Raw genomic sequence first — 25,900 nt, forward strand, 5'->3', positions numbered from 1 at the left:
ACCAACGAGCCTGCAGCTGACGTGGACTTTTTACCCCCTCCCTAAATCTTTGTCCGCGAAGCCAAGCCAAAGAAGAAAGGAAATGCACTTGTTTAGTTCTCCTTGCCCTGTCTACCATTCCCTTTCTTCCATGTGGATCCTACCCTTCTTACCCTGTGAGCCACCTCCTCATTTCTCTCCACCAGTGGCCCTCCTCCTCCTTGCCTCCCTCTCCCCCGCCTGCTTTGCTCTCAGCCTTGGCACCGCCCGATACTCTGGGAGGGATTGTTGCGGTAGCCCTGCTGAAAACCTCTTCCTGCACCGGGGAGCGGAACTTGGGATGAGGGAAATCATTGAACAGTGAGTTATAAATCTTTGCCATTTTCAGCACCTGCATGCTTGCTCGTCAAGTATATTCGAAGCTGAGATTGAATGTTTTTTTTTGAGATTAAAGGAATCACAGGAATTAGATTAAAAACAGGAAATACTCAGCAAATCAATCAGCATTTCCGTTATGAGAAGCAATGAGTTGATGACCTTCAGATTCAAGGGGAGGGGAGGGTCTTAGAGATTGAACAAGCATGCATCTGAAGCTTTGGCTCAGCCAAAGACCTTACTGAATAGCAGAGCAAATTCAGGGGACTTTGAGAAGAACTCCCACTTGTATCCCTGCCCAAGCCTCTTGTCCTTAATCTTCCTCCACTCACACATCCCCTCTCCATGCTCATCTTCCCTCGATGATGTTGACAGTCTATTGCATTTATAGCCAGTGTTGACACAGGTGTCAGTCGGTAGCAGAACTTTGCCAAGTTTTGTTGCTTCTTCTCGCCTGGTGTCACCTGCAGTTTGAGCCTGGTGGTTTTGGCCTGAGCCTGAAATGAGCTGGCTCACCGAGTTGTGGGCAGGACTTCTGTGGTCAGTTTGAGATGGGAGGCTGGCCCAACTCACTGCTCTCTGTGTCATGATGGTTTCTGCCATGTTTTGACATGGGTCCCTGCCCCTAATGTTTCATCCTCACACAGATGAACAGCGTGTTTATTGTTTTCAGTGATGGGAGTGTTACAAATGCAATAAATGTTGGTGTACAAGGCAACTGGGCATATAACATGACCCCCCCCCCCCCCCCCACCTAGAATTTCCATTTACAATGTAGGTTTTGAGCTAATATTGCTGTGTAAGACGAGCCCAAGTCTGGCACTTACCGCTGAGAGCTTACTGCACCAGTAGTCCTTTACCAGCCATCCCATTGACCAGTGGAGTGATGCTGTTAAACACACTACTAAGCAACACAGTGTTAGTTATTTAAAATTTAGCCAATTGATTCAAGTATGGTAAAATACTGTCAATTACCTACCACAATATGTATCAAATGTTCCCAGCGAGTAATATAAACACTAGTGACATCACAAGCATCAGTTCTTGTACAGGAACGAACGTATAATTATATCAAGTATAATTTTACCCTTGAAACTGATTACTAATGTATAATATTATCTAATATATATTCGTGCATGTCCGTCTGTTCTCCATGCAAATCAATATGGAGCACTAGAAATGTTCAGTAGGGGTAACATTTGAAGCTGAATGTCATGACCACATTGAATTTCATTGAATTTAATCCTTAAAGTTATATGAAGTTCAAAAGTTTTTTTTGACCAGTTTGCACTGACTTGCATTACTGTTTACTAATTTGATGCTGAATGTCATGGCCACATTGAATTTAACGTTAAGGTCATATGAAATGCAACTTGCACCAAGGACACCTCGATTAGTTACAGGGCTGTGGATCAATGTACATTCAGAATAAAAACAAGTGGCCAAACCCAGTTCAAAAAAAGGTGAAGCAACATTGGCAGAAGCTCTTCACAAGCCCGTAGTCAGACGAAGAAGAAAGCAAGAGACAGCAGAGGAACATCAGTCTCGCCCCTCACTGTTGATGCTTCCAGGCGAACAAGGAGCAGGCAGCGGGAAACAAAAAAAAAAATTTATGCTGAATTACCATGAAGATTTTTGGTATTTTGTTTCAACCATGTAGTCAACAACTGAGGGTTTTTTTTCCCGGTACTGTAATATTTTGGAAATGTTGACATAAAGTAAACAGATTGCACCCTGGGACCTTGGCTGATTTTGTTAGCTGTTGCAAATGGCGACTTAGCTTGGTTTGCTGTGCAGTTATTTTAAGGGACATTAGGTAGGTTTATAATGGATTTTTGATGTTTTAATATAACATTACTCTTAATCCAGCTTCCCAAATGTAAGTTTCAGTGCAAAAATATTTAGTGGTAGAACCATAGGTGTTCTGCTGTTCTCCATCACCATGTGGGACACTCTAAACCATGGGATATTATACTTGGTGTACAAGATGACCTGTGGTTTTAGGGCAACATTTTTAAGGTTCAAATTCTGCCTTGTACAGTAATTGATCGTGGACTAATTGGTTGGCGGTTGTTGGGTTTTAATTTTGTGCACAAGAGGATCACTTAATTATAGTGACCTCACCGTCCTGCTGAAATTGTACTGGGTAATGGAGCCGGGTGTGTGGTGCTACATGTGGTGATGGGCCAGTTGGCAGAGCTGTGAGCCGGAATTGTTTTAACACGTTGATTTTCTCTCTCCCCCCCCCCCCCACTGGCAGCTGTTGGAGCCCGGACCACTGTCTACGCTGTGGAAGCCGATGGGAATCCAGGAGCAGACTTTGATCCAGAGAAGGATGAGGCAGAAGTACAATATCTGATCAAGTGGAAGGGCTGGTCGTACATCCACAACACCTGGGAGAGCGAAGAGTCACTGAAGCTGCAGAAAGTGAAGGGACTCAAGAAGCTGGAGAACTTCATCAAAAAGGAGGAGGAAATTAACCAGTGGTAATGGGTGACTTCCTGAATCTCCTAACCACTCTATGGCTCTGAGGACCACTCATTGCCTTCTTCCCCCCCCCCCCCCCCCCTCACTCCAGCCCACGCTATCAACGTAACACCGGTATTTCTCCAGAAAGCTGATCCCGAGACCTTTCAAGCCAGTTGGCACACGTATGGGGGCCATGTCTGGCCTGCCTGCACTTTGTGGAGTCAAAAGGGCCCAAGGAGATTCACTTACTGAGTTCCTGAGTGCTGAAGGCTCCACATCAAGTTCAGAGAGGGTGCTTAATGTGGAGCGATTCTGAGCCTGAGGAATAGAAGCCGGCAGGTCAAGTGCTGGTCAATGGGATTGGTACAGGTGGGGTGAAGGGCCTGTCTCTCATGGAAATGTATGGTATGGAACCAGACCTCTGAGCCTGTCCCAACCATTTACCCTCAACCTATCGGGGTAGCCGTGAGAAGATGTATCCCCAGTGCAGAAGGCCAGATTTGTCAGCCTTTGAAAGGGCGCCGTGTAACGTTGCACTAAAATTCCCAGTCAGTTGGTGGTGACCCACAACTCACTCAGAATTGTGTAGGCTTTATGTGGGGAGAATGAAAATAAATGACCTTAATATAGGATTAGTGTAAATGGATGTCACTGATGTTCATGAATTACTTTCTGTTTTACTTATGGTCCCCACTTTCAGTTTTATTTATGGTCCCAAAAAATAAGATCCTGCTTCTCATTGACCAAATGCTGCTCTGCCATTAACAAGAGCATGACTGATCTGGCTGCGGACTCAGCTCCACTTACCTGCATGTTCCCCAGATCCATTAATTCCCTTATTATTCACAAAGGTCTCTTAAATCTTAAATTCATTAAATGAGACCTCACTGGGTAGAGAATTCACTACTCTCTGGGAGAAAGAAACCATTACTGTCTTAAATCTACTCCCCTGAATCTTGAGGTGATGTATGAAGGATTTTCTGATGTCATCTGTTAATTTTAAGAGCTTATAATGGGAATAAAGTATTTTTATTTTGATGTGCTTTGGGGAAGCTTACCTTTGGAGTTCTCTGAATTAGATATCTGAAGATTGAATTGGTTTGCATTGACCGACTAATTAAACACAAGGAATATTACACCTGATGCATTGTTCCATCCATACAGGCTGACCAAAGCATCCCCAGAAGATATCGAGTATTACAACTGTCAGCAGGAAATGACTCATGAACTCAATAAACAATACCAGATCGTGGAGAGAGTGATCGGTAAGAATAGGCCAACTGTTTTTCATTCTGTGAAATAAAAGTTATTGGTCTTGAAAACTAAGAACTTGTATGGGCAAGAGAAAATAGAAATACTAATGATGTTAATTCTGAATGTAACATTAAAATGTGGCCCATGATCTGAGTTTACATTACAAGCACGCTTGGTTCTGTAGGGATGGGTCACAGTCAGGACTTGTTCTATACTCTTCTTTGAGACCACAGTGGAAAATGCCAGATCCAAGATTCATTGTCATATACTGAAGACAGATATTACCCACAAAATTTGTTTCCGTTGCTTGTAAGGCCGACAGATTCGCCGAAGTGCCTCTTAAGCAAAGGAACATCTCTTCAGAGTCATTGTGTGACCGTGGATTCGCCTCCGCAGCCACACAGAGTCCAGTCCAAACCATCAGCAACTCAAGCTCCACAGCTCAACCTCCGGCACAATCACGAGCCCCTCAGCACCCTCTCGCATCCCAGTTCTGATATCTGGTAGCCCCTTCAGCCAGTCTCCCAACAGATCCACAGCACAGTGTGAATCCCTTGATGGCAGTCGCCAGCAGCCCACAGCCTGCGTGGGTTCCTCACCTCGAGTCACAGTCTGCCGTCTGTGTTTTCTTCAGCCTCCGAGTCCCTCACTGCTCCGTGGTCACCATCCCATGGATTGTATTCTCTGCTTCTCCTAGGTTTTCTGGTGCCCTGCGCCAGTCCCCTGCTTCTCCGGAGTCTGCAACCCCTCGTGGCTCCTGCCGATCACAGGCACCGCCATCTTGGGCGCAGACCCCGCGGTCTCAGAATTTTTAAATAAAACCGCCGTTGACTCCATTTACAGGCCAAATAAAGCCTGTTCGGAGCTGACGGCAGGTTGGACCCTTTGGGAACGCGGCGACTCCGCTCCCCGCTCTCTGTTAGTCGGCTCCGGTGGCAGCGCTGCCACTTTCCATCCACCAACAATGCACAAAAATGTGAGGGCTTACTGGTGGGTTTTTGTAAATGAAAGGAATTTCCGGTTTGTTTCTGTGGCAAAGATCGGAATCTTCCCATTCACCTCAACGTTCTCTGTAAGAAAATAAGCAGGAGCTTCCCCTTTAAGCCCTTGGAGACTGCATCGGTAATCAGGAAGGTTGTGGCCAGTTTTCCACCAGGGAGACGCTACCCAGTTCGGACCTCGTCTCCCTGGATTGATAATCTCCCTGTGTTGGTAATCAGGAAGGTCGTGGCCAGTCTTCCACCATGGTGACACTACCCAGCTTGGACCTCGTCTCCCTGGATCGATTATCTCCCTGTGTTGGTAATCAGAAAGGTCATGGCCAGTCTTCCACCAGAGTGACACTTCCCAGCTCTGACCTCAACTTCCTGGATCCCTCTTAAGTAGAAAATTCCAAAGTTTCACCAGTCTCCGGATGAAGAAATCTCTGAATGATTAACCCCTTTGTTTTGAGATGATGACCCCTGACTCTGGGCATCCTAGCCAGGGCGAAGCCCACCCAAACTGAATCTCCATTGTCGAGTTGTGTAAGAATTGTGCACATTTCTGTCCAGGGGCCTGATGGCCAGTGACCAGGACTGTCTCCTTGTTATTACACGGTTTCTTTAAAAAAAAATACGTATACAGTAAAAAAAAATCCTATATTCCGAAATTCAAGCAACCAGCAAAATAAATCGCAGAAAATAAATAGGTAATAGATATGGAAGTTTAAAATCAGCGTCTTGCCGTTCGCCCAATCTGAAGCAACTGGAAAATTCACTTATCCAGCATCGACCAATCCCCATAGGTGCCGGATACCAGGAGTTTTTACTGTATTTGAATGAGGATATATTCAGTTGCCTTCAGTTCAGTTATGAGTTATTTCACTGTTGCTACCCTTAAGTTCGCATACGAAAGATGGATGTGATGTGTTAACTCAGTGGGATAAGGAAGCCAAGCAGTAGAACCACACTTCTCGTTGATGTCCATTACTGCAGATGTAAAGTTACTATCATCTAGAATGGAGACCATGTGTCCCTTCCTCTTCGGGGTCACAGCACATTTAAGGGGTGGGGGAGCATGGACTAAAATCATAAAATATTTCTCTGTGTTTTATGTAGTCTGTAGGGAAGAAGTATGGGAAAAAAAAACAACTAAGGTTGAAAGCTTCACAGGGAAGGGGGTCTATAAACTTTGATCAGAGACCGAAGGGGGCCACATCCAAAAAAAAAGTTGAGAATGGGTGGTCGAAAAGTCTTCACTATGTTTGAATTCCACTGAAGTGGCTGCGTAACTTCCAGATGCATCAGTGTGGTTGGCTTTTAACTTACCCAAATTGAAGAGGCAGTTAAGCGATTCTAGTACCTGGGATATTTTACACCACTTTTTGCTACTTGCCTTGGGATCTTACTTGGGTACAAAGCAGCTCTATTGGCCCTTGCTTGGGGGCTGGGGAAGGTGAGGGTTTGAGCACAGCAGGATGGGCCAATTTGGTCCATAGTTGCATGTTGCACCTGGTTCCCAGATGGTTCCTCCCAGGTTTCATCCATGCCAAACTATGCCTTTCCATATCTATCAAACCAACCTCTTCCTGCCTTTCCTTGCCATCTGGGGAAGATTTGAGAATAAATTCCAGGCAAATATACCAAACGTACCAGCCTTGATGCTGAAAATCCAAAATCGAGACAAGATGTTGGAAGCACTCATCTGGGAGAGAAACAGGGTTAATGTTGTAGGTGAGCAACCCTTCATCAGAACAGGAAATGAGGGAATACAAGCAGTAGGAATGGGGACAGCAAGAGTGGGTGCCGGCCATAATGATGGTTACGTTATAGTAAAACAATAAAAATGTTATAAACCTGTCTAACATACCTTAAAAATGCAACACAGCAAACCAAGTAACAGTCGCCATTTGCAACAGCAGACAAACAGTATATAATCAGCCAGGGTCCCAGGGTGCGTTCTGTTTACACTTCCTTATCAGGCCAATCATGTTAAATCTTGCAGTGACAGGTTTCTTAGAAAGGCCAAGTTTTCACTCCCAGCATTAAGTGCCAGACTTGGAGTAGTCTTATACAGCAAGTATAGCTCAAAACCTGCATCTTGTATGGAAATTCTGGGTGTCGTCTTATGCACCTAGTCGTGTCATACACCAGCATATACGGTAAGTGATTTTCGAAGTGTAAAATATGTCCTGAAAAACTTGTTAATGGTGCTTTATAAATGCAAGTTGCCCATTTTCCTTTTTCTGTACAGAGCAAATTAAATAAAGATTTAATGCTGCTGTTCATGTTGAGGTTGTAGAATTTTATTTAATGCTAGAAATTGGTCTTTCTGGTTAGAGAGGGGACCTCACTTTCTGTCAGTAGAGATCTCTCTATAGTGTCTAAGGTAGTCAGTCAGCTGTTCCTCGATGCTGATTTGCTGGCTCCAGTCCCACAAAGAAGTGGAGCTGTGTGCTTATTTGGACCTTACCTTTCCGATCACATCAGAACACACGTTCTCAAGTTGCCTTATTCTCTAACAGCCGAACATGAATGAAGTAAAGAGTCGTGCAGAAATGCCTAATGAGTAGAACAATTATTCCAAATCATTTCACCTCATTGGTGTCCATAATTCAAAACATCTCTGTGAAGAATTGGACGCATCAGCGACAAACGGTCTCAAAAGTTCCAGCTACTATTTAGGTGTCTGCTGAGTGAAATTTGAGAGTGCTCTTTACAGATATTGTCATTGAAATGGTCTTGTCTCCCCAGCTATGAAGACCAGTAAATCATCATCCAGTCATTCTGACTTCTCATGTAAGTACTTCTACACGTGTAACGACTCTGCAGGGAGCTTTTCCTTCGCTTGCTTACCATGTTGTTCACAGCCTGTCCTAGTTGTTGAATACAAACATAACCCTTGTTGTTTGTTATAAGGGTTTACTATTACCATTGCAATGCAGTTTGCAAACAGGATGTACATTGTTAGCATAAAAGTCTCCTGAGCCGTCAGATCATCTAGTGTTAGGAAATTTCTCCCGCGCTCAGCAGGGATAAGTTTTCGTTTGTTAAATTCTGAGAAAAGTGTGTGGAACAATTTCTAAAATCAGAAATTACAGCCTGGCAGGTCATTTTGACTGGAACACAAAATTGTGATTGTGGTCAACACACAGTCAATGCTGGAGCAACTCAGCCAGATATATTACCAACATATCTTTACCTCCTATGGACACTGTGAGTACGGCTGAGTTCCTGTGTTTCGAAACCATTTGGACCCACCTGCTGCCTTTTTCTCCCTTGTTTATTTAACTATTCCATCAAATACATTTCTGTTGTTCATCTCAACTTCTCTCCACAAAGGCTAGCTCCACACTTTAGCCAGTTTCTGGATAAAGACTAACAGTAATTAATTTTACATTTTCTTTTGAGGAACGCTAATAATATTGATAATATCTGCTGGGGATTATCCTGCATTTAGGGCTGATAAAGCATGTACTTCCTCTCATGTGTGAGGTCTGAAGGAGTCTGGATTGTTCGTGAATGTAGGTAGCTCATAGCAGTGGCCTTTATTGACCTCTTTGCTTCCTCAAAGTATTGACTCTTGCAAAACGTTTGAGGGTTTAGTAACACAATGTGCTCCATTTGCTTTCTGGATGGGCGGGGGTGGGGTGCTTGTTTATATTTGGACCTTGAGAAAGAGTTGAGGCTGTTTCCACTCCATACCAACAGGCATCTCCATCAGGAAGGATGGTCAGTGGAATCCTGGTTTCTCAGACTTGCATTCCTTGGACTGCCACTCCAGGTTGAGTCACTGACGTGCAAAGCCAACTCCCCCTCTGCTTGGACTTGCAGTGAGGAACGCTGCAGAAGCATTGAAGTGAATGAGTGCACTCCTTCATTTGTAGATCCTTATGCTCTAGGTTTCAACAATTAATATAGACAAATGTAACTTTGAATCCCATCACACCATCCAAAGAACATAGAACATTCCAGCAATACAGGCCCATGATGTTGTGCTGACCTATGTAAAACTACTCAACAATCTAATCCTTCCCTACCTATTGCATGCCCGTTACCCTCTGTTTATTGTGCATCTGTGTGCCTAAGAATCTTTTAAATGTCCCCATTGAACCACCCCCGGCAATGCATTCCAGGCACCCACTAATCTCTGGGGAAAGGAAAATACCCCTGACTTCTCCTGTAAACTTTCCTCCACTCAACTTCAACGGATGTCATTATTTAAATTTAGGCATACGGCACGGTAAGTCCCTTTTGACCCACGAGCCTGTGCCGCCAAATTAACTTGACGCCATTTTGAATGGTGGGAGGAAACTGGAGCCCCTGGGGAAAACCCACGCAGACTTGGGGAGAACATACAAGCTCCTTACAGCACAGGATTCGAACCCTAGTCCCAATCTCTAGCGCTGCAAAGACGTTACGCTAACTGCTACACCAACCGTCCTCTGATATTTGCTCCTGTCACCCAGGGAAATGGAGCTGGCTGTCCGCCTTGTCTATGCCTGTCATGATCTTGTAGAACTCTATTAAGTTACCTCTCATCCGGCAGTCCAAAGAGAAAAGCCCCAGCTCTGCTAACTTTGCCTCTTAAGATACAGACATGTTTGTCAATCCAGGCAACCTCCTGGTAAATCTCTGCACCCTCTCCAAAAATTCCAAATCTTCTCTGTAATCAGGCAGCCAGAATTAAGCTTAATACTTCAAGTGCGGTCTAACCACACTGCATCATTACATTCTGTTCCAGCCCCACAACACCTTAACATTAGTCAGGATTGCGCAGCATTCTCTACACTTCCTCAGGAGGTCGTGGAATGCAAGACTACTGGCACTCACCTTGACAACTTTTCACAGGATCCTAGTGAGAGGGTCCTGTCTGGCTGCGTCATTGTGTAGGACGGTAGCTGGCAAAGCATCAGACCAGAGGACCATCAAAACAGCCAAGAAGATCAGTAGGGTCTCCCTTTTCTCTGTTCACCAGGAATGTTGTGCAAATAGGGCTCAAACAAGCCCCTTTCCATCCAGCACACAGTACCTTTAATCTACTTCCATCAAGAAGGAGGTACAGGAGCATTAAAATAAAGACTGCCAGGCTGGGAAATAGCTTCTTCCTGCAGGCTGTGAGATTGATCAGCGATTATAAAGTGTTTTTTTTTTTCACATTTTAAAACTTTAGGAACTGAAGTAAAATTGTAATTTGTAAAATTAACGTGAACGTCTTACTAGGATATTAAATGCCAAGCAAAAGGCTGGCCTTTGTTGTTCGGACCAGCATGTGACTCCAAGTTGCTCACATGTGATAGCTGAGCAAGTCCGGGAACTGAAATGCCCACCTGTGCATGATCTCTGCAAGTGGAGAATGAGCTTGTTGACAATTGGTAGCAGCCTGTGGTCGTTTGCATGTGATCTCTCTGGACTGAATCCTATCTGCCTCTCACACAGCAGCACACTCCAGCCACAAAACCTCGTCATCTGGCCAACCCGACTACCTCTGTAAGTGGATGGGTCTGCCATACGTCGACTGCAGCTGGGAGGACGGTGCACTTATTTCCAGAAAGTTCCAGGCGTGCATTGATGCCTTCCATAACCGCCACAATTCCAAAACCATTCCCTCAAAAGACTGCAAGGTGATTATAATTTCCAACGGTGCCCTGTTTGTGTTCGCTGTGGTTTGCTTTTCAAAAAATAAAAGCCCCCAAATTTTATGGGTTTATGGTAAGAGTTGTGTGATTCACTGTTGCGGCTTGATGCAGCAGACATTTTTCTGTGATTATGGAATGGGGTTTACTTGTCCTAATTTTACCCCGTTTCTAATGTGTCTTGCATGTGGCTTTGGAACCACAGCCAAAGAGCAGATGTTCTTTTGCTTTGAAGTAGACTCTTTTGTGGAGAGCAGAAGGAATAACTAGGATTTCCATCAGAGGAGATTTATTTGAGTCCTGAGTATAGTTACTGCAGAACTTAAGGGGGCCAGAGGTTTAAAAAAAAAACGATTGGAGGTAAGATTGGGAAGAATTGTTCAAACCCGGGAGGATGTAGGGTGATAGGAAGCAGTTAAGAAGCCCTATTTGTGGCCTGAGCTACTTGTCTGTAGGAGGTGCCATTGGTCTCAATAGCCTGGCCTTGGCTAGCATGAGCAGAAGGGAGAGAATGGCCTCCCGTGCTGTATATTTTTATGATTCCCGAGTAATGGTCAAACGGTCTCCAGAGACTTCCTCCTCTTGACCCCCATGTTGTTCCTTGACCTTGTCCCAGTTGTTGGTTGCAAACATAATCATAGTTTTTATATTGTGGCCGTAATGGAGACATAGTTGCAAGAGGGGTGGGACAGCATTTCACTGTTCTGGAGTTTTAGATGAGATAGTGAGGAAGGTAAAGGAGATGGAGGAGTAGAATTACTAATTCAGTAATTCAAGGGGCGTGACTTAGCTGCAGTCAGAGATGACATTCTGGAGAGCTTGTCCTCAGAAGCGAGTGGAGCTCACAAATAAAGGCGCAGTCACACTGATGAGGTTCTATCATCAGGCTCTCAATACCAGCGGGAGACAGAGAAGCAGATCTGTGGACAGAGTATGGAAAAATGTGAAAACCACAGAAGAATAGTGCTAGACGGTCAGAATCCTTTTCCTCAGGGTAAAAATGTCGAGGACGTGCAGTTAAGGTGGGAGGGAAATGTTTAAAAGTGATGTGTGGGGCATTTTACACAGAATGATAATGCCTGGAATGGTCTGCAAGGAGCGTGAGGGAAGTCGGTGTGACACTCATGTACAAGATAAGCACAGGAACATGCAGGGAATGGAGAGATAATGGATCACGCACAGGCAGAAGAGATTTAGTTAAATTTCGCATCACGTTTAGTGCAGATATCGTGGATCAAAGGGCCTGTTCCTGTTTGCACATACAGTGGATATCTTGTTGGGATCAAGAACATTTTCTTTTCCTTCTCTATCCAAAGGCTCTGAGGGTTGATTGGTTATCACGCCCCAGGTCGCATTCAGCATGAGTCTTTGGAGCTGCTTGGTTTGCATACTTCATGTTAAGCATTAGGGAGATACACCCAGTTGTAAGGTCAACTTGTTAGGTCTTCCATAACTCAATCAAATGTCCCTTCAACCACAAGGCGAACAGCCCCATCTCCTCCACTCCATTCCTGCAAAGCTCCTGTCTTTCCACGTGGTCCCTGTGATGCGGATGTTCCTGATGATTCAAGATTATTGTCATGTTATAAAACAGAAAATGTGATATTGCACGAAATTTCTTTTAGTCTCTCTTCGTCTTCTGGCTACCCATCCCATAGGAAGATGATGGTTCCTTTCAGTCAGTTTGTGGGGTTTATACCCCACTCCTCAGAAAGGAACAGCATGTGCATGAATGGATTTAGGTGAGTAGGGGGGTTGCGCAGGTCCAGACCCACCCTCTCGACATCCTTTCCCGGATCCAGCGACGTGGTGGGGTCCAAGATGGCTGGGGGAAGTTCTGTTGCAGTGAATGGCCAGTCCAAGCTTCAATGCAAGCCCTTTCTGCGCTTAATGACACGTGTTCGCTAGATGGTCGTTGGCCCTAAGAAATGGTTTATCCACCCTTTGGCGGGTCTTGCTTTTCATCCTGCTCGGAACTTAGCTACCCTCCGTGCCAGGCAAACCTGGTGGGTGAGCCGGTTTAGTCGCTGACCGTGCGACAGGTAGGACTGGGTTGCATGGTACCAGTAGCACTCAGAGGAGTGATCTGTCTAGGTCTTTAGTCTATTGTAAGCCAGACAAAAATATTTGCTATCAGCAAAAATTGCCCAGTGCCCCTTACAGAGAAAGAGAATCCCCCCCCCCCCCCCCCCCCCAGAGTCCCTGAATGTCGATGGCCTCACCTCCAGGCTCCTGCAGTCTCACAGCCTTTAATTCAAACTCAGCAACTTGACCTCCTGGTGCACACCCTCTGAAACAATCAGGAAGCCTCCAGCACCCTCTCATATCCCAGTTCTAATACCCGGTGCCCCTTCAGCCAGTCCACAGCCTGATGTGAGCCCCTCGACTACAGTCGGCAGCAGCCTTGGTGTTTCCTCACCTCGAGTCACCGACAGCCCTCCGTCTGGTGTTCTTTAGCTTCAGAGCCCCTCTCTGGTCTGCTGCCACAACACATGGAAACATCTTTGTAAAAACAGTCCCCGCTCTCTTCATGAAGTCGCTGACTTGATATGGATGCAGCTACCTGGCTGATGTATGTCACATGGGTGAAGTTTGTGCAAAGATTTCCTTGCTAACCAGTAGTTTAGTGGAAAGTAGTGTGGATCTAACTCTGTTTGGGTTCAGGAACAGCCAGGCATTAGTGGGCTCTGGCATCTCCTGGGTGATAATCTGCCAGTGCAATACAGGTTCAATCACTTATACCTTCATACCTCATTGATAGGATTATCGGCATATCATTCTCCTAATTCCACCTGAGATACAGGAGGCAGTGCAGCCAATCAAATCCATACATTCCCACCAGTTTCTTTCCTTCCCTCTTACCTATTTCTGCCAATTCACAGGCAATTTTGTTTACTCACGGGAAGTGAAATGAATTGAAACTCGATTAATCTTTTCCAGGTCCTGAAACAGAGGCCAAGGTTCGTTGCCATGAAGAAGCAGCCATCCTATATCGGGAGTGAGGGCCTGGAACTGAGGGACTACCAATTGGAGGGTCTGAACTGGCTCGCTCACTCCTGGTGCAAGTACGGATTTGGATGTAATCAGAGTGGCAGTAAAGTGGACAAATTATTTTTTATTTGTGGATATTGAATGTGGCAGTATGACCAGCATTGATTGGGCATCCCTATTTTGATCGACTAGTTAATGTCACTGTCCTGGGTCTGAAGTCACATTTGGGTTGCAGTGGGTGAAGACGACAGACCTGGAGTCAAATTCTGTGCCCTAACCCGCATAGTGGGAAGAAGATCTATGATCCAGGTTTAGGGTGGCGATATTCCCCTCATTTACTTTTTGGACTCGTGCTCCCTCTGCATCTCGGAGGTCAGAAACCTCTTGCCATTTAAATGATGCAACTTTCTGTTATTTTTCTGCCACGTGGACAGTTTAGTAAAACCAGGCTGGGGGAATTTCAGTTTCGTACTACATTACTACATGCTGGCAATGACCAGTCATTTATCTGCTTTTTTTTCCCCAAAATTCCTTCAATCGTTTGCTTCAATGAGCAGTAGAGATTATTTATGGGAGCAAATGAATTAGGACAGGTGTAGACTAAGTTCTTGCCAGACGGCACAGTTTGCATAGCAGGTAGTGTAATGCTGTTATAGCCCCAGTAACTGGGCCTCGAACCCCACGCTGAGTTTGTACATTCTCCTTGCGTCCATGTGGGTTTCCTCCAGTTTCCTCCCATCCTTCAAGCTGTAGGTTACTTGGTTGTAGTTGTGCAGCACAGGCTTGTGGGCAGGAAGGGGCTATTGCCGTGCAGTCTGTCTAAATTTTAAATGGGTTTGTATTGGTTTTGTTTGGGTCAACAAGCTTTGACAGATCACTCCTTCTGGAAGTCTTTGATGAAACAGATACTTTTCTGACATTATGATGGTTATGAGGTCAGTGTTGGTCAAGTTTTACCCCCAGATTATTGATATAATTAATTGAATATATTGTTCTTTCAGAATGTGCTGTAAAGAGGTTCCAGTGAAAGAAAGGTTCCAAGGGAAGGTGAAAGTCAAGGATAATAACAAACATAAAGTGAGAACATATAATTGCACAAAGATCAGTCTCAGGCCACAAGTTCAAACAACATAAGAAATAGCAATGATTTAAAAATTAATTAAGGAAATGAAAATTAGATTAACTGGAAATATAAAAACAGAATTGATAGCTTCCATAAATTTTGAAAGAAAAGGGTCAATAAAGGAATTGAGTAGAAAAAGTGAGTCCACAAAATTCACGAAGGGGAGGGTTGGACGGTAATTAAACAGGCAGCGTGTGTCAGTGTTTACCAGGGAGAATGCCGTTAACATCCTAGATTTGGCTGTAAATCAGGAACTTGAAGATTATGTTCAATGCAGTATCATCTGGAATGGGTGGGTTGTCGTATTGGAAAGGTTTGGATGGTCAGTGCTTGAATCAACTGACGTTAGTTGGGTTTTGACACAGCTGCTGTGTAACGGGAAATTTTCGCAATGTTCCCACAATGCAGGGTGTGTAAAAGGTTTGGAACGGAAACAAGTGACTCATTCCTGTTCCCAAATTTTTCCTGCAGCAGCCCGAGACAATTTTGCGGACATCCTGCAGTCTGAACTGAGCTAGTGGTCCGCAGCAACGGGCTAATGAATAGCGCACGCATTTGCGAGTCCTGCCTCTGACTTACCGCACTTCCGGTATTCAGTGTAAAATCACGTAAGGGACCAGAGATTTCGAGTTTTGGTCAGTTGTGTGTGAGTGGCCACTCCAGAAGGTAGGAAAAAAAATTTGGAACGGATAAAAACCATAATTTCTATGTAAAAAAAAATGGAGATAGTGAATGCATTCCTTGTTACCACCCAAAGCTCTGAGAGCATGGCCACAGAATGGCAGGTAATTAAGAAAGGAAACTGATGCAGGTACACAATGCTTTATCTGGAACCCTTGGGGGATGGTGTGTTACGAATTTCAGATTTAAGCCCACCTGAATTGTGCTACCGTATCCATCCCCACCCCCTTCCAGTCGCGCTACCGTCTCTTTCTCCCCCCTCCCCCGCCCGACTCGCGCTGCAGGTCTCCCCCCTCGCCCGCCTGACTCACATTTTCCGGATAAAGGATTGTGTACCTGTATCAGTCATTGGAAAAATCCTGCTATGAAAGAAATAGTCACAGGTCCCTTGGAAAATAATAATAAAAGGTTGGACAACATTGAAATGAATAATGGCAGGGAGATTGTGTTTGATAAATGTGCACACGGTTGTAGATGTGATTTGGAAGAGGGAATCAGCTGGATAGCAGTGAAAAGGATGTTAAGTTCAATCTCCCTGGTAAACATTGACACACTCAACCTGTTCAATTACCGTCCATTGTTGTTTCCTTCCTTCCCCCCCCCCCCCCATTATGAATGCATTCTTGACAGGGAGATGCAGAGACTCAGGAAAAAGTAGGTGGAATAAAACGTGAATAGTACACATTCACGCACTTTTGGGATAAATTGAAAACCAGAGTATTTTTTTAAATGATGAGAAATTGAAACCTGTTCAGGTGGATCAGATAATTAAAAAGCAGTGTACCATTTGCGAGAGCATTAGCCTACAATATAAAACTTTTTAAACAAATAATTACAGTAAAAACCCTGGTATCCCGCACCTATGGGGATTGGTAGATGCCGGATAAGTGAATTTTCTGGTTCCTTGAGATTATGTGTGCTCGATTGCCAAATTGACAGCTGGGTGGGCACCATTTTTAAAAGATTGTATTTCTTACTTATTTATTTACAGTACTGCGATTTGATTTTTGTTTTTTGCTGGTTGTTTGAATTCCGGGTAACGGGGATTTGACTGTTTATGGGGGATGTTGCATTCAGCTGTGTGATCCCGTTTACTGGCAAGAAAGGGAAATTCAGTAAAGATTCTCTAGACTGACTTCTGGTCTGGCAGGTTGGTCATGAGGTGACATTGATCAGATTAGGCTAGTTTCTATGAAGATTGGAGGTGTGAGAGTTAATTTCTTTGAAACATACAAATTATTTCATGTGGCTGGATGGAGTAGCCGTGGTGTGTATGTTTCTTCACCCGAGGAATCCTGGTCCAGCCAGATGTCTCAAAAATAAAGGGCTGTCTCTCAGGATAAGATGACAACTCGCATGACGTATGGTGGATCTTGAGAATTCTCTGCCTAAGAGGGCATTGGTTACTGCATGGACCACACTATCTGGCTGTGCACCTTCCCTCTTGAGAATACTCTGCCTTAGAGGGCATTCGAGGCTTAATGGCATGTATTCAAGACACGTCTTCCAGATATTAAAGGATTCAAGAAATTATATTGTTACTAGATCAGCCATAGATTTATTTCTACTGTCAGAAGTAAAACATGAAAGTTTGTGGTAAAGTTAAAGGTTTCATTATTGTCACATGATACTACATTTAGAATATAACATACATGAAATTCTTTAACTTATATCCACCGTAAGGCAGACAGTGAGTCACCACTTTGTCCAGCGCCCCTCTCAGAAACCTACAGCACCTGGTGATCCTCTGGTCTTCCCTCCAAGTACTGACCAGTCCTGTGCCTGCTTAGCTTTCGAGATCAGACAATCTCAGACGTATTCAGGCTATTAGGTCACGGTGATTATAGTAAAACACTGAAATGCTGGAGAAACTCCTCCATAGGAGGTAAAGATGTATTACAGACACTTTGAGCCTGAGCTCTTCCTCCAGGTATCTTATGATGGACGCTGCAAGACCGGCTGAGTTCCTCCAGCATTTCTGTTTCATCTGTCATAAGGCTTTCCAGACTGACGGCTGACAGTTGGGTCAGGTTCGGCGGGGAGCTCATGCCTGTCAATCCCGCTAATAGCTTGAGGAGAATGTGATGGTTCTTGGTCTTTGAGCAGTGGTATCATTCACAACCAGCTCCATCATGTGATCTCACTGCAGGTAGGAGCAAACTGTATCGCTGCCTTTCTCTGCCAACCTTAAAACAGTAATAAAGAGGGAATTAGTTTGTGATTTGTTGAAATTTCCAAAAATGGCCTAAATGTTTAATTTATAAAATAATTTAATTTTTTTTGTTGCAATTTAGACATACAGCACAATAACAGGCCCGTGATGCCCAATTACACCCAATAGACTAACAACCCCGGTACATTTTTTTTGAAGGGTGGGAGGAAACCAGAGCACCCCGAGGAAACCCACGCAGGCACGGGAAGATCATACGAACCCCTTAAAAACAGCGCCGGATTCGAACCAGGGATGCTGGCACTGTAACAGCGTTGTGCTAACTGTACTTCACTTTATTAATATAAATATGAAAGGCTGTGGCCAAAAGTATTGTTCACAGCTAGATTCTGACCATCGCTGTTCCAGCTTCATCTCCTCTTTGATCAGTGTGGCTGTTTTATTGAAGATATTTCTCTCTCTGTGCCCTCAGGTACAACAGCGTGATCCTGGCTGATGAAATGGGTTTGGGTAAAACGATCCAGACCATCTCCTTTCTCTCCAACTTATTCAACCAGCACATGCTGTATGGTCCTTTCCTCTTGGTTGTCCCATTGTCTACCCTCACCTCCTGGCAGAGAGAGTTCGAAATCTGGGAGCCCAACATGAACGTGGTTGTCTACATCGGCGATGTCATGAGCCGCAATACGGTCAGTGTGACTGATGCGTTGTGTACAAACACTTGGCCAAGATCACGGAGTTTGAAATTACATCAAATTCAGGAAATGCGCTTCAGGTTAACTGCCAAGCCAGTTCTGTATCTTGAGAGCTATCGAAGGAAAGGTTTTGTCTTTCTTCTTCAGATCCTTAGACTCAGTGTCTATAGATTTTCTTCAGAGATTTTCTGTTTGCAGAGTGGGATGTGATTCCATGCAATTAATGTGCCTGTTTGGGTTGTTTTAAGATGGGATGTGGTGCTCTGGACTTAATGTGATCATGTGTGGCTAACAATGAGCTCTGCCCTTAACAATGTTATCAAGTGGTATTTTAAATCAGATGATTTGTAGTTAAAGGGGCCATGACAAATGCTGTTTTGTCACTTTCAAAAAAATGTTTGAATGTTTCACTTTCTAAACCAGTGCAAAGCTGTGCTGGAGATTTCATGTTCAGTCACTTTCTGAGTTCCAAGCCAGCTTGCTGTCAGTTGGTCAGCCAATTCACTGTTCCTGGTTGTAACTGCGAACCCAGCTGACAGATAGGTTTGGTTAAAACGATCCAGCTTGTTCCTCTCACAGTTGACTTTATGGTTGCCCCAGAGGTGAGGAGAAGCTAAGCCACTTTTCCTCTCCCTCCCAGTACTTTTTCTACACATTAAGATCAGACAGCAGACCAGAGCCAGACTTCCCATGGCGTAATTTTCTGCTTGCGCTAACCATTTCAACAGTTGAGGGTTGGATAGTTGTTAGCTCTCTGACAGCCACCTTTTAATGCCTGTCGTATGAAAACTTACTAACCCATCCTTTCACTCTTCTTTGTCCAGGTCATTCATAAAAATTAAAAAGAGCAGGGGCCCCAGAACAGAACTCCCATCAGTCATTGACCTCCAGGCAGAATAATACTACTGCTGCTTTACTTTGCTATTCTTTGCTTTCTGCAGGCAAGCCAACTCTGCAGGCAACACAAACACCCCATCAAGGCACTAGAAGGGCCAAAGGGTCCTGTGCTGTAATGTTCTATGATTCTAAGATTTCATGGATCTTATGACCTTCTAAATGAGTCTACAATGCTGGACTTTGTCAAATGCCATTCTAAAATCCTTGTACTCCACACCTACTGCCCATTCTTCATCAATTTAGACCTATCGAACATTACAGCCCTTCAGCTCTTGGACTGTACCTCCTTGGCGCTCAGAAGAATGAGAGGAGACCTCAGCAGCATTTTGTGTTGAAAGGGCTGGACAGAGTAGATGTGACAAAGTTGTTTTCCATGGTAGGGGAGTCCAGGACAAAAGGGCACAACTTCAGATTCGAAGGATGCCCATTTAAAACAGGGACGCGAAGGAATTTCGTCAGCCAAAGAGTGGTGAACCTCTGGAATTTGCTTCCACGGGTGGATGTGGAGGCCAGGTTGTTGGGGGTATTTAAGGTAGAGATTGGTAGGGTATCATTGGTTATGGGGAGATAGCAGGGGAGGGGGACTGAGTGGGAGAGTGGATCAGCTCATGATGGAATAGTGTAGTGGACTTGATGGGCCAAATGGCCTACTTTGTTTCTTAAATCTTATGATTGGTAGACACACTTGCAAAAGACCATAACCGTGGGCTCGTTAATATACATCATTGAGTGGTTATCAGGGCACGTTAACCCCTGAAACACATCCAATTAATGCTTAAAACAATCTTCCTGAGGTACTTAGTGGGTTGAGCAGCATCAGTGGGAGAAAAAGAGGAGAGGAAAGAGAAACTCATGGGGGGGGAGGGGGAGGGCGGTGGTTATCAGAAATTGGAAGTCAATTTCAGGCTGGAATCCTTCAAGATGGCCTGGAACGTTGACCAACTTCCTCCAGCTGATTTTTCTATGACGCCAGATTCTACATTCTCTTGCATGTCACTAATGAAACTTTGTCTCTCTCAGATCCGGGAGTATGACTGGACACACCCTCAGACAAAACGACTGAAGTTTAATGTTCTCATAACTACATACGAGATCTTGCTAAAGGACAAGGTAACAAACGCAACTGATAAATGTTGAGTGAACATTAAATCTTCCTTCTGCAAATTTTGGCAAGTTCATATTTATTGTCAGAATACATCCCATACAACCTTGAGATTCTCTTCCCTGTGTGCTGGGCAGAATTTCTAATTGATCAGTGCCATCCCAACCTTGGGACAGGAGCCTTATTAGGGCCTTCGAACAATTCATTAAGATCATGGCAGCTCTTGCTGAAAGCATAAATCTCTCAATCTCAGTGAACAATTGTTCTTGCATCCGTTGCATTTTCGGAAGAGTGTCGGAGCATTCAAGGCGCTGGTGAGACCTCACTTGAGGTATTATGAGTAGTTCTGGGCTCCTCATTTAAGAAAAGATGTGCTGATATTGAAAGGGTGTGGCCAGGGTGGACAAGAGGGTACAACTTCAGGATTGATGGGTATCTGCTTAGAACAAAGATATGGAGGAATTTCTTCAACCAGAGGGTGGTAAATCTGTGGAACATTGCCACTGGCAGTTGGGGAGGTCGGGTCATTGGGTGTATTTAAGGCAAAAATTGATAGGTTCTTGATGAGCCAGGGCATCAAAGGTTATGGGGAGTAGGCCGGACAGTGGGGCTGAGTAGGAAAATGGATCAACACATGATAGAAAGATTGAGCAATCTCGATGGGCTGAATGGCCTGTTTATGTTCCTATGCCTCATGGAGAGGTGCAGATTCTCATGCTCCAGTGACCAGGTTTGACCCTGATCTCTGGTGCTTTTCTCTGTGGAGTTTACACGTTCCCCATGTGTTTTCTTCAAGGGCTTTGGTCTCTTCCCACATCCCAAAGATGATCAGGTTAGTTGATTAATTGGCCACTGTAATTGCCCCTAGAGTGTAGATGAGCAGCAGAATTTGGGGGGAACTGGAGGGAATATAGGGAGAATAAAACAATATTCTGTAAATAGGAGCTTGTAGTTGGTGTGGACTCAGGAGGCTAAAGCCCTGTTTCCATGCTGTGTAACTCAAGCCCTTGATTTGGGTTTGAGGAGGTGTAATTTCTGTCACCACTCCTGAGAGACTTGGCTGCATTGTCTAAACTCTTCTCTCTCCAATCCAAACCTTTTCAATAGCGATCAGTCCCCATTTAAGAAGGTGTCAGGCATGCCAGGCCTTGAGGGAATTGGGCAAGTGTTCCTCTCCAAGCCCTTATTGGTTGCGTGTCCTTCACTTGGGACTTCATTCCTGTACCAGAAATACCCAGGATGTGAGGCAATGCTTGAGATGCAAACAATGCTATTGGAGATGTGTAGAAAAGAAAGCCCTGGATCTGCTCTCTGCCTCCCCATTGTTCTATGGAAGCTGTTAAACTCTGCTCATGAACCGTAGACACGATAGCATAGAAACAGGCCTTTCGACCTTTCCAGTCTCTGTAGGACTATTATTCTGCCTAGTCCCACTGACCAGCGTAGCCCTCCATACCCCTCCCGTCCAAATTTTTCTTATAAACATTAAAATTGAGGCCGCATCATCACTCCCACCACTCTCTGTGTGTTCCCCTTCTCCATTTCCCCTTTAACCCTTAAACCATGTCCTCTGGTTTGTATCTCACCCACCTTCAGTAGAAAAAGCCTGTTTGCATTCTCTCCATCTATACCTATCATGAAATGGCCCTTTTGTGTACTCAAATATATTCAAAATGAAGGTTAACACTTAGCAGATCTGGGTCCCATAGCTGAAACATCAACTGTTTCTCTTTCTGCAGATTTCCACTGCTTTTATTTTCACTGTTTGCCCTCCCAACTGGGATACATCTGAACTGCTCAGTTTTAATTCTGTTCCTGTTGTTCAAGCATTTCCTATGTTACCCCATTCTTCAATTTTTGTTTTGGGCATGAGAGCAGCCATACCTAATGGCTTCTTTTTAATTAGAAAAACATTTACAGCATGGTAAAGCCGATTCCAGCCATTTAAACCCCTGCCGTCCAAATGAACCTACAACCCTGTACGTTTGAACAGTGGGGGGAAACGAGCACCTGGGGAAAACGCAAGCGGACATGGAGAGAATGTGCAAACTCCTTACAGACAGCGCCTGATATGAACCCGGGTCACTGGCGCTGCCATAGCCTCGCCCTAACCGCTATGCTAACTACGCCACCCGACGTAACTTTTAACTACCAGGAATCGACCAATTTTCGAGTCTGTGGAAGGGTTGCCCTTTGTACAGTATAAAAATACAGCTCAATAAGAAAAACCTGGCTGACAGAAATAGCACTGGGGGCAGCCATAGGAGCATATCGGGCAGGAGTAGGCCACTCGGCCCATCAACCCTACTCCACGATTCACTGGGACTCGGTTCCACCTACCAACTATGAAAAAAAATCAATCTAACTTTCTTTTGAATATATTTAATGAGCAGGCCTTGACTTCTTCCTTGGGGAGAGAATTCCAAAGATTCACTCTGAAAAGCATTTCCTCCTCATCTCCATCCTAAATGTGAACCCCCCCCCCCCCACAATCTTAAAGGGTTTATCCCCTTGGTCTAGTAATGACTATGTACCTAAATGTATTTACCATAATTACTTGTTGAAACCAAATTGTGTTGTTTAAACAGAAGTCAGAAAAATGTTGGCCTTCGAGGGCCTCGTTAATAACTTCCTTGTAAGAATTTAAAAATGTAATTGTTTAGAACTGTGTGGTGGGCAGTGTCTTCTTGGCAATCAGGTTTTTTTTTCTCTTTTATTTCCTCTTTATTTCTTTCTTTTCTTTATTTGGGGATTTTTTTTTACTGGGGAAAGGGATTTGGGGGTTTTATACCATCATGTATAATGGAACCATCTCTAATGGTTGTATTTTGCAATTATTACATGTATGGTTAAAAATTTTAAATAAAATATTCAGAAAAAGGTTGGCCGAAATAAGATTAAGATGAACATAATGAAAGAATACAGGTGCTCCTCAACTTGCGTTCCAGCAGAACCCTTTGTAAGTCAACAAAATCGTAAGTGTAAAAGAATACTGGATCTACCGTATTCTATAATTAAATTTTGAATACCTTTATTCCACTCTGGGAAAAAACCATTAAGGTACACAGCTGAAAGAAATTGATGCATTGAACTAAAATTCGTTGCTGGATGGTGAGAAGACACACATGGGCGTTTAGTAGACATGGTGGGTTGTTTACAGTGCACTTGTTCAGTCATGGCCAAAGAGACCGCGAGCATGTTTGAGTCAGCATTGCGAGAGAGTATGTTGTATGATACTCTTGCTTGACGCTGCCACCGCCCAGCATCGCGATTGAGTAGCGTGCCACATATTGCAAGCGTGGGAACAGATGGGAAGTCGAAATTGAAAGTATGGATTCGAACCATCGTAAGTAGGGGAGCACCTGTAGAGAGCTCCGAGGGGGAGCCCGCAGTGGCACTGAATTCATTGGTTGATCCACTGTTGAAATGTCTGCCATTGATTCTTACTAACGCTCTTTCCTTTCTTGTTAGACTGTTTTGGGGAATATAAACTGGGCTTTCCTGGGAGTTGATGAAGCTCATCGGTTGAAAAATGATGACTCTCTCCTATACCGGACCCTGATCGACTTCCGGTCCAATCATCGGCTGTTGATAACGGGGACGCCTCTGCAGAACTCGCTGAAAGAGCTCTGGTCACTCCTGCACTTCATCATGCCTGAAAAGTAGGCCAATCTCTCCCTGCTGCGCTTATTCTTGCGAGAACGAGAGAGGCTTTGGGTTGTGGCGATGCTTTGCGAATTCTCCCCACTAATCCGGTTTGTCAGCCTGCTGGTGTCCATGCTGAGTCATGGAGCCCTGAGGTGCTGGTTTTCACCTTAAAGTACTGGTGAGGGACAGCAGGTGCCCCTCTTTTGGCCAAGTATTGGCAATAGTCATCAGAAGTGTGAGGTCTTAACCTGCTTCAATTTTCTTTTCAGCTACTCTTTATAACTGTCCTAAATGGCTGTGTTTCACTTGAATTGGAATCTTTTATGTCCTTGGAACAATTTGCAAAGTTGAGCAGGAAATTGCAACCAAATGGGTTTCCCTTCCATAGTCATGATGGGCCAAATGGCCTGCGATGTGTTTGATTCATAGCACCTTGCACAGTGGTGTTGTGTGTCACCTAACCGGGTGCTGGCAACAGTGGCAGAAGGAAGCAGTGTCCAAGCCCCACACTGACCTTAGGTGGAAAGTCGGGCAGTCCCAGGTTCTGTCATTGTCCTGATCCTGAGAACTGTTCTTGATCTGAGACAGAAACTCTTGCTAAAGTTTTTTCATTGAATATTCATCATAATTAAATAAACAGAATTTCTACTGTCTCCAGTTGCTAAGGTATACCAGAAAATATTATTACTGTAATTGCCATTTTTAAAAATATAGAATTTGCATAAAGTTGGATTTCTGTCAGGTCATCTATAACCCAGGGCCCCCTGTGCATTATTCCTGAATCATTGCTGGTCAGAGTCTTCCCCAGTGGCATTTGGGAACAAGAACTGCGCTAATATAAGTGTGTGGCTCATCACCACCAATGAGGGACCAGCATTAAATGCTGGCCAGGTAACCAAAACCCCTCATTCCAGAGGAAAATCTCAAGCCGTGTATTTAATATAGCAAGGAGAAAGGTACATAACCAATGTTTTGGGCTTGACCCCTTCATCCATCCCTTGATGAAGGTCTCAAGCCTGAAATGTTGGTTCTGTATCTTTATCTTTGCCAAACGAAGGACACTGCTTGACCTGCTGAGATTCTCCAGTGCTGAGTTTTTACTTCAACCCTGGTGTCTGCAGACTTTCGTGTTTTGCTTCCAGAGGAGAATGATTGTTCTTGATTGCAGCACTGGAAGCCCTGCAGAGGTGGAGGTGCTACCGGTCATTGCTTCCCTTACAATGCTTGGTTGACGCCCGATAATATTTTCCTCCAGGTTTGATTCGTGGGAGGACTTTGAGGAGGAGCACGGGAAAGGGCGGGAGAATGGTTTCCAGAGTCTCCACAGGGTCCTGGAGCCCTTCCTGTTGCGCAGAGTGAAGAAGGATGTTGAGAAATCCCTTCCTGCCAAAGTTGAACAGATTCTGCGGGTGGAGATGTCAGCCTCCCAGAAACAGTATTACAAGTAAGTTCCTCAGACACTGCACCCTGGCTGACTTCAACTGCTGAAGGAGACACTGGGGCTGTTTCAGCTGAACAGTCGCTTTGCTCTTCCCTAGTTTATGTATTAGTCATAAAAGTGTACAGCACAGAGACTGGCCCTTTAGCCCATTGTCTTCACTTTTTTGTGAAGTAGTCTAAGACTAGGGGGTTATCAAAAGAATTGAGAGTGGCATCAGAAAGAAAAGTTCTACAAAGAGAATGCTTCTATGAGTATCTTCATGGAAAGATGTAGGAAATTGAAAAATAAAACAAGAAACTCCGGAAACAGCTCAGCAGTTTAGGCGGTATCTAGGGAAAAGGAAGCAATTAATGCTTTGGGTTTGATGATCTCTCCCAGACCCCGAAAAGTTACCCGTTTTTCTTTCCACAAATGCTGCCAGTGTTTCCAGCATTTCCTGTTTGTTTTTCAGAAAGGTGT

The 25,900-nt window shown here is 44.4% G+C and overlaps 1 protein-coding gene across 13 annotated transcripts in view; it reads left to right on the forward strand.

Annotated features, from left to right (window-relative positions):
- chd2 (chromodomain helicase DNA binding protein 2) overlaps positions 1–25,900 on the forward strand; it is a 112,393-nt gene that overhangs the window by 39,908 nt on the left and 46,585 nt on the right. For 11 of the 13 annotated variants that reach the window (XR_011349013.1, XR_011349012.1, XR_011349011.1 and 8 more), the window contains 9 exons: positions 2,615–2,840; positions 3,988–4,088; positions 7,812–7,856; positions 10,497–10,681; positions 13,634–13,758; positions 18,131–18,347; positions 20,271–20,360; positions 23,824–24,014; positions 25,256–25,444. Coding sequence is in view for 10 of the 13 variants with exons in the window: in XM_069912168.1 (XP_069768269.1) it covers positions 2,615–2,840; positions 3,988–4,088; positions 7,812–7,856; positions 10,497–10,681; positions 13,634–13,758; positions 18,131–18,347; positions 20,271–20,360; positions 23,824–24,014; positions 25,256–25,444 (1,369 nt within the window). In the remaining 3 variants the exon portion in view is untranslated. The remainder of the gene's footprint in view (positions 1–2,614; positions 2,841–3,987; positions 4,089–7,811; positions 7,857–10,496; positions 10,682–13,633; positions 13,759–18,130; positions 18,348–20,270; positions 20,361–23,823; positions 24,015–25,255; positions 25,445–25,900) is intronic. The other 2 variants (XM_069912165.1, XM_069912167.1) reach the window with 1 other exon arrangement.

This window comes from Narcine bancroftii, chromosome 14, assembly GCF_036971445.1.
Source record: "Narcine bancroftii isolate sNarBan1 chromosome 14, sNarBan1.hap1, whole genome shotgun sequence".
NCBI classification, from domain to species: Eukaryota; Metazoa; Chordata; class Chondrichthyes; order Torpediniformes; family Narcinidae; genus Narcine; species Narcine bancroftii.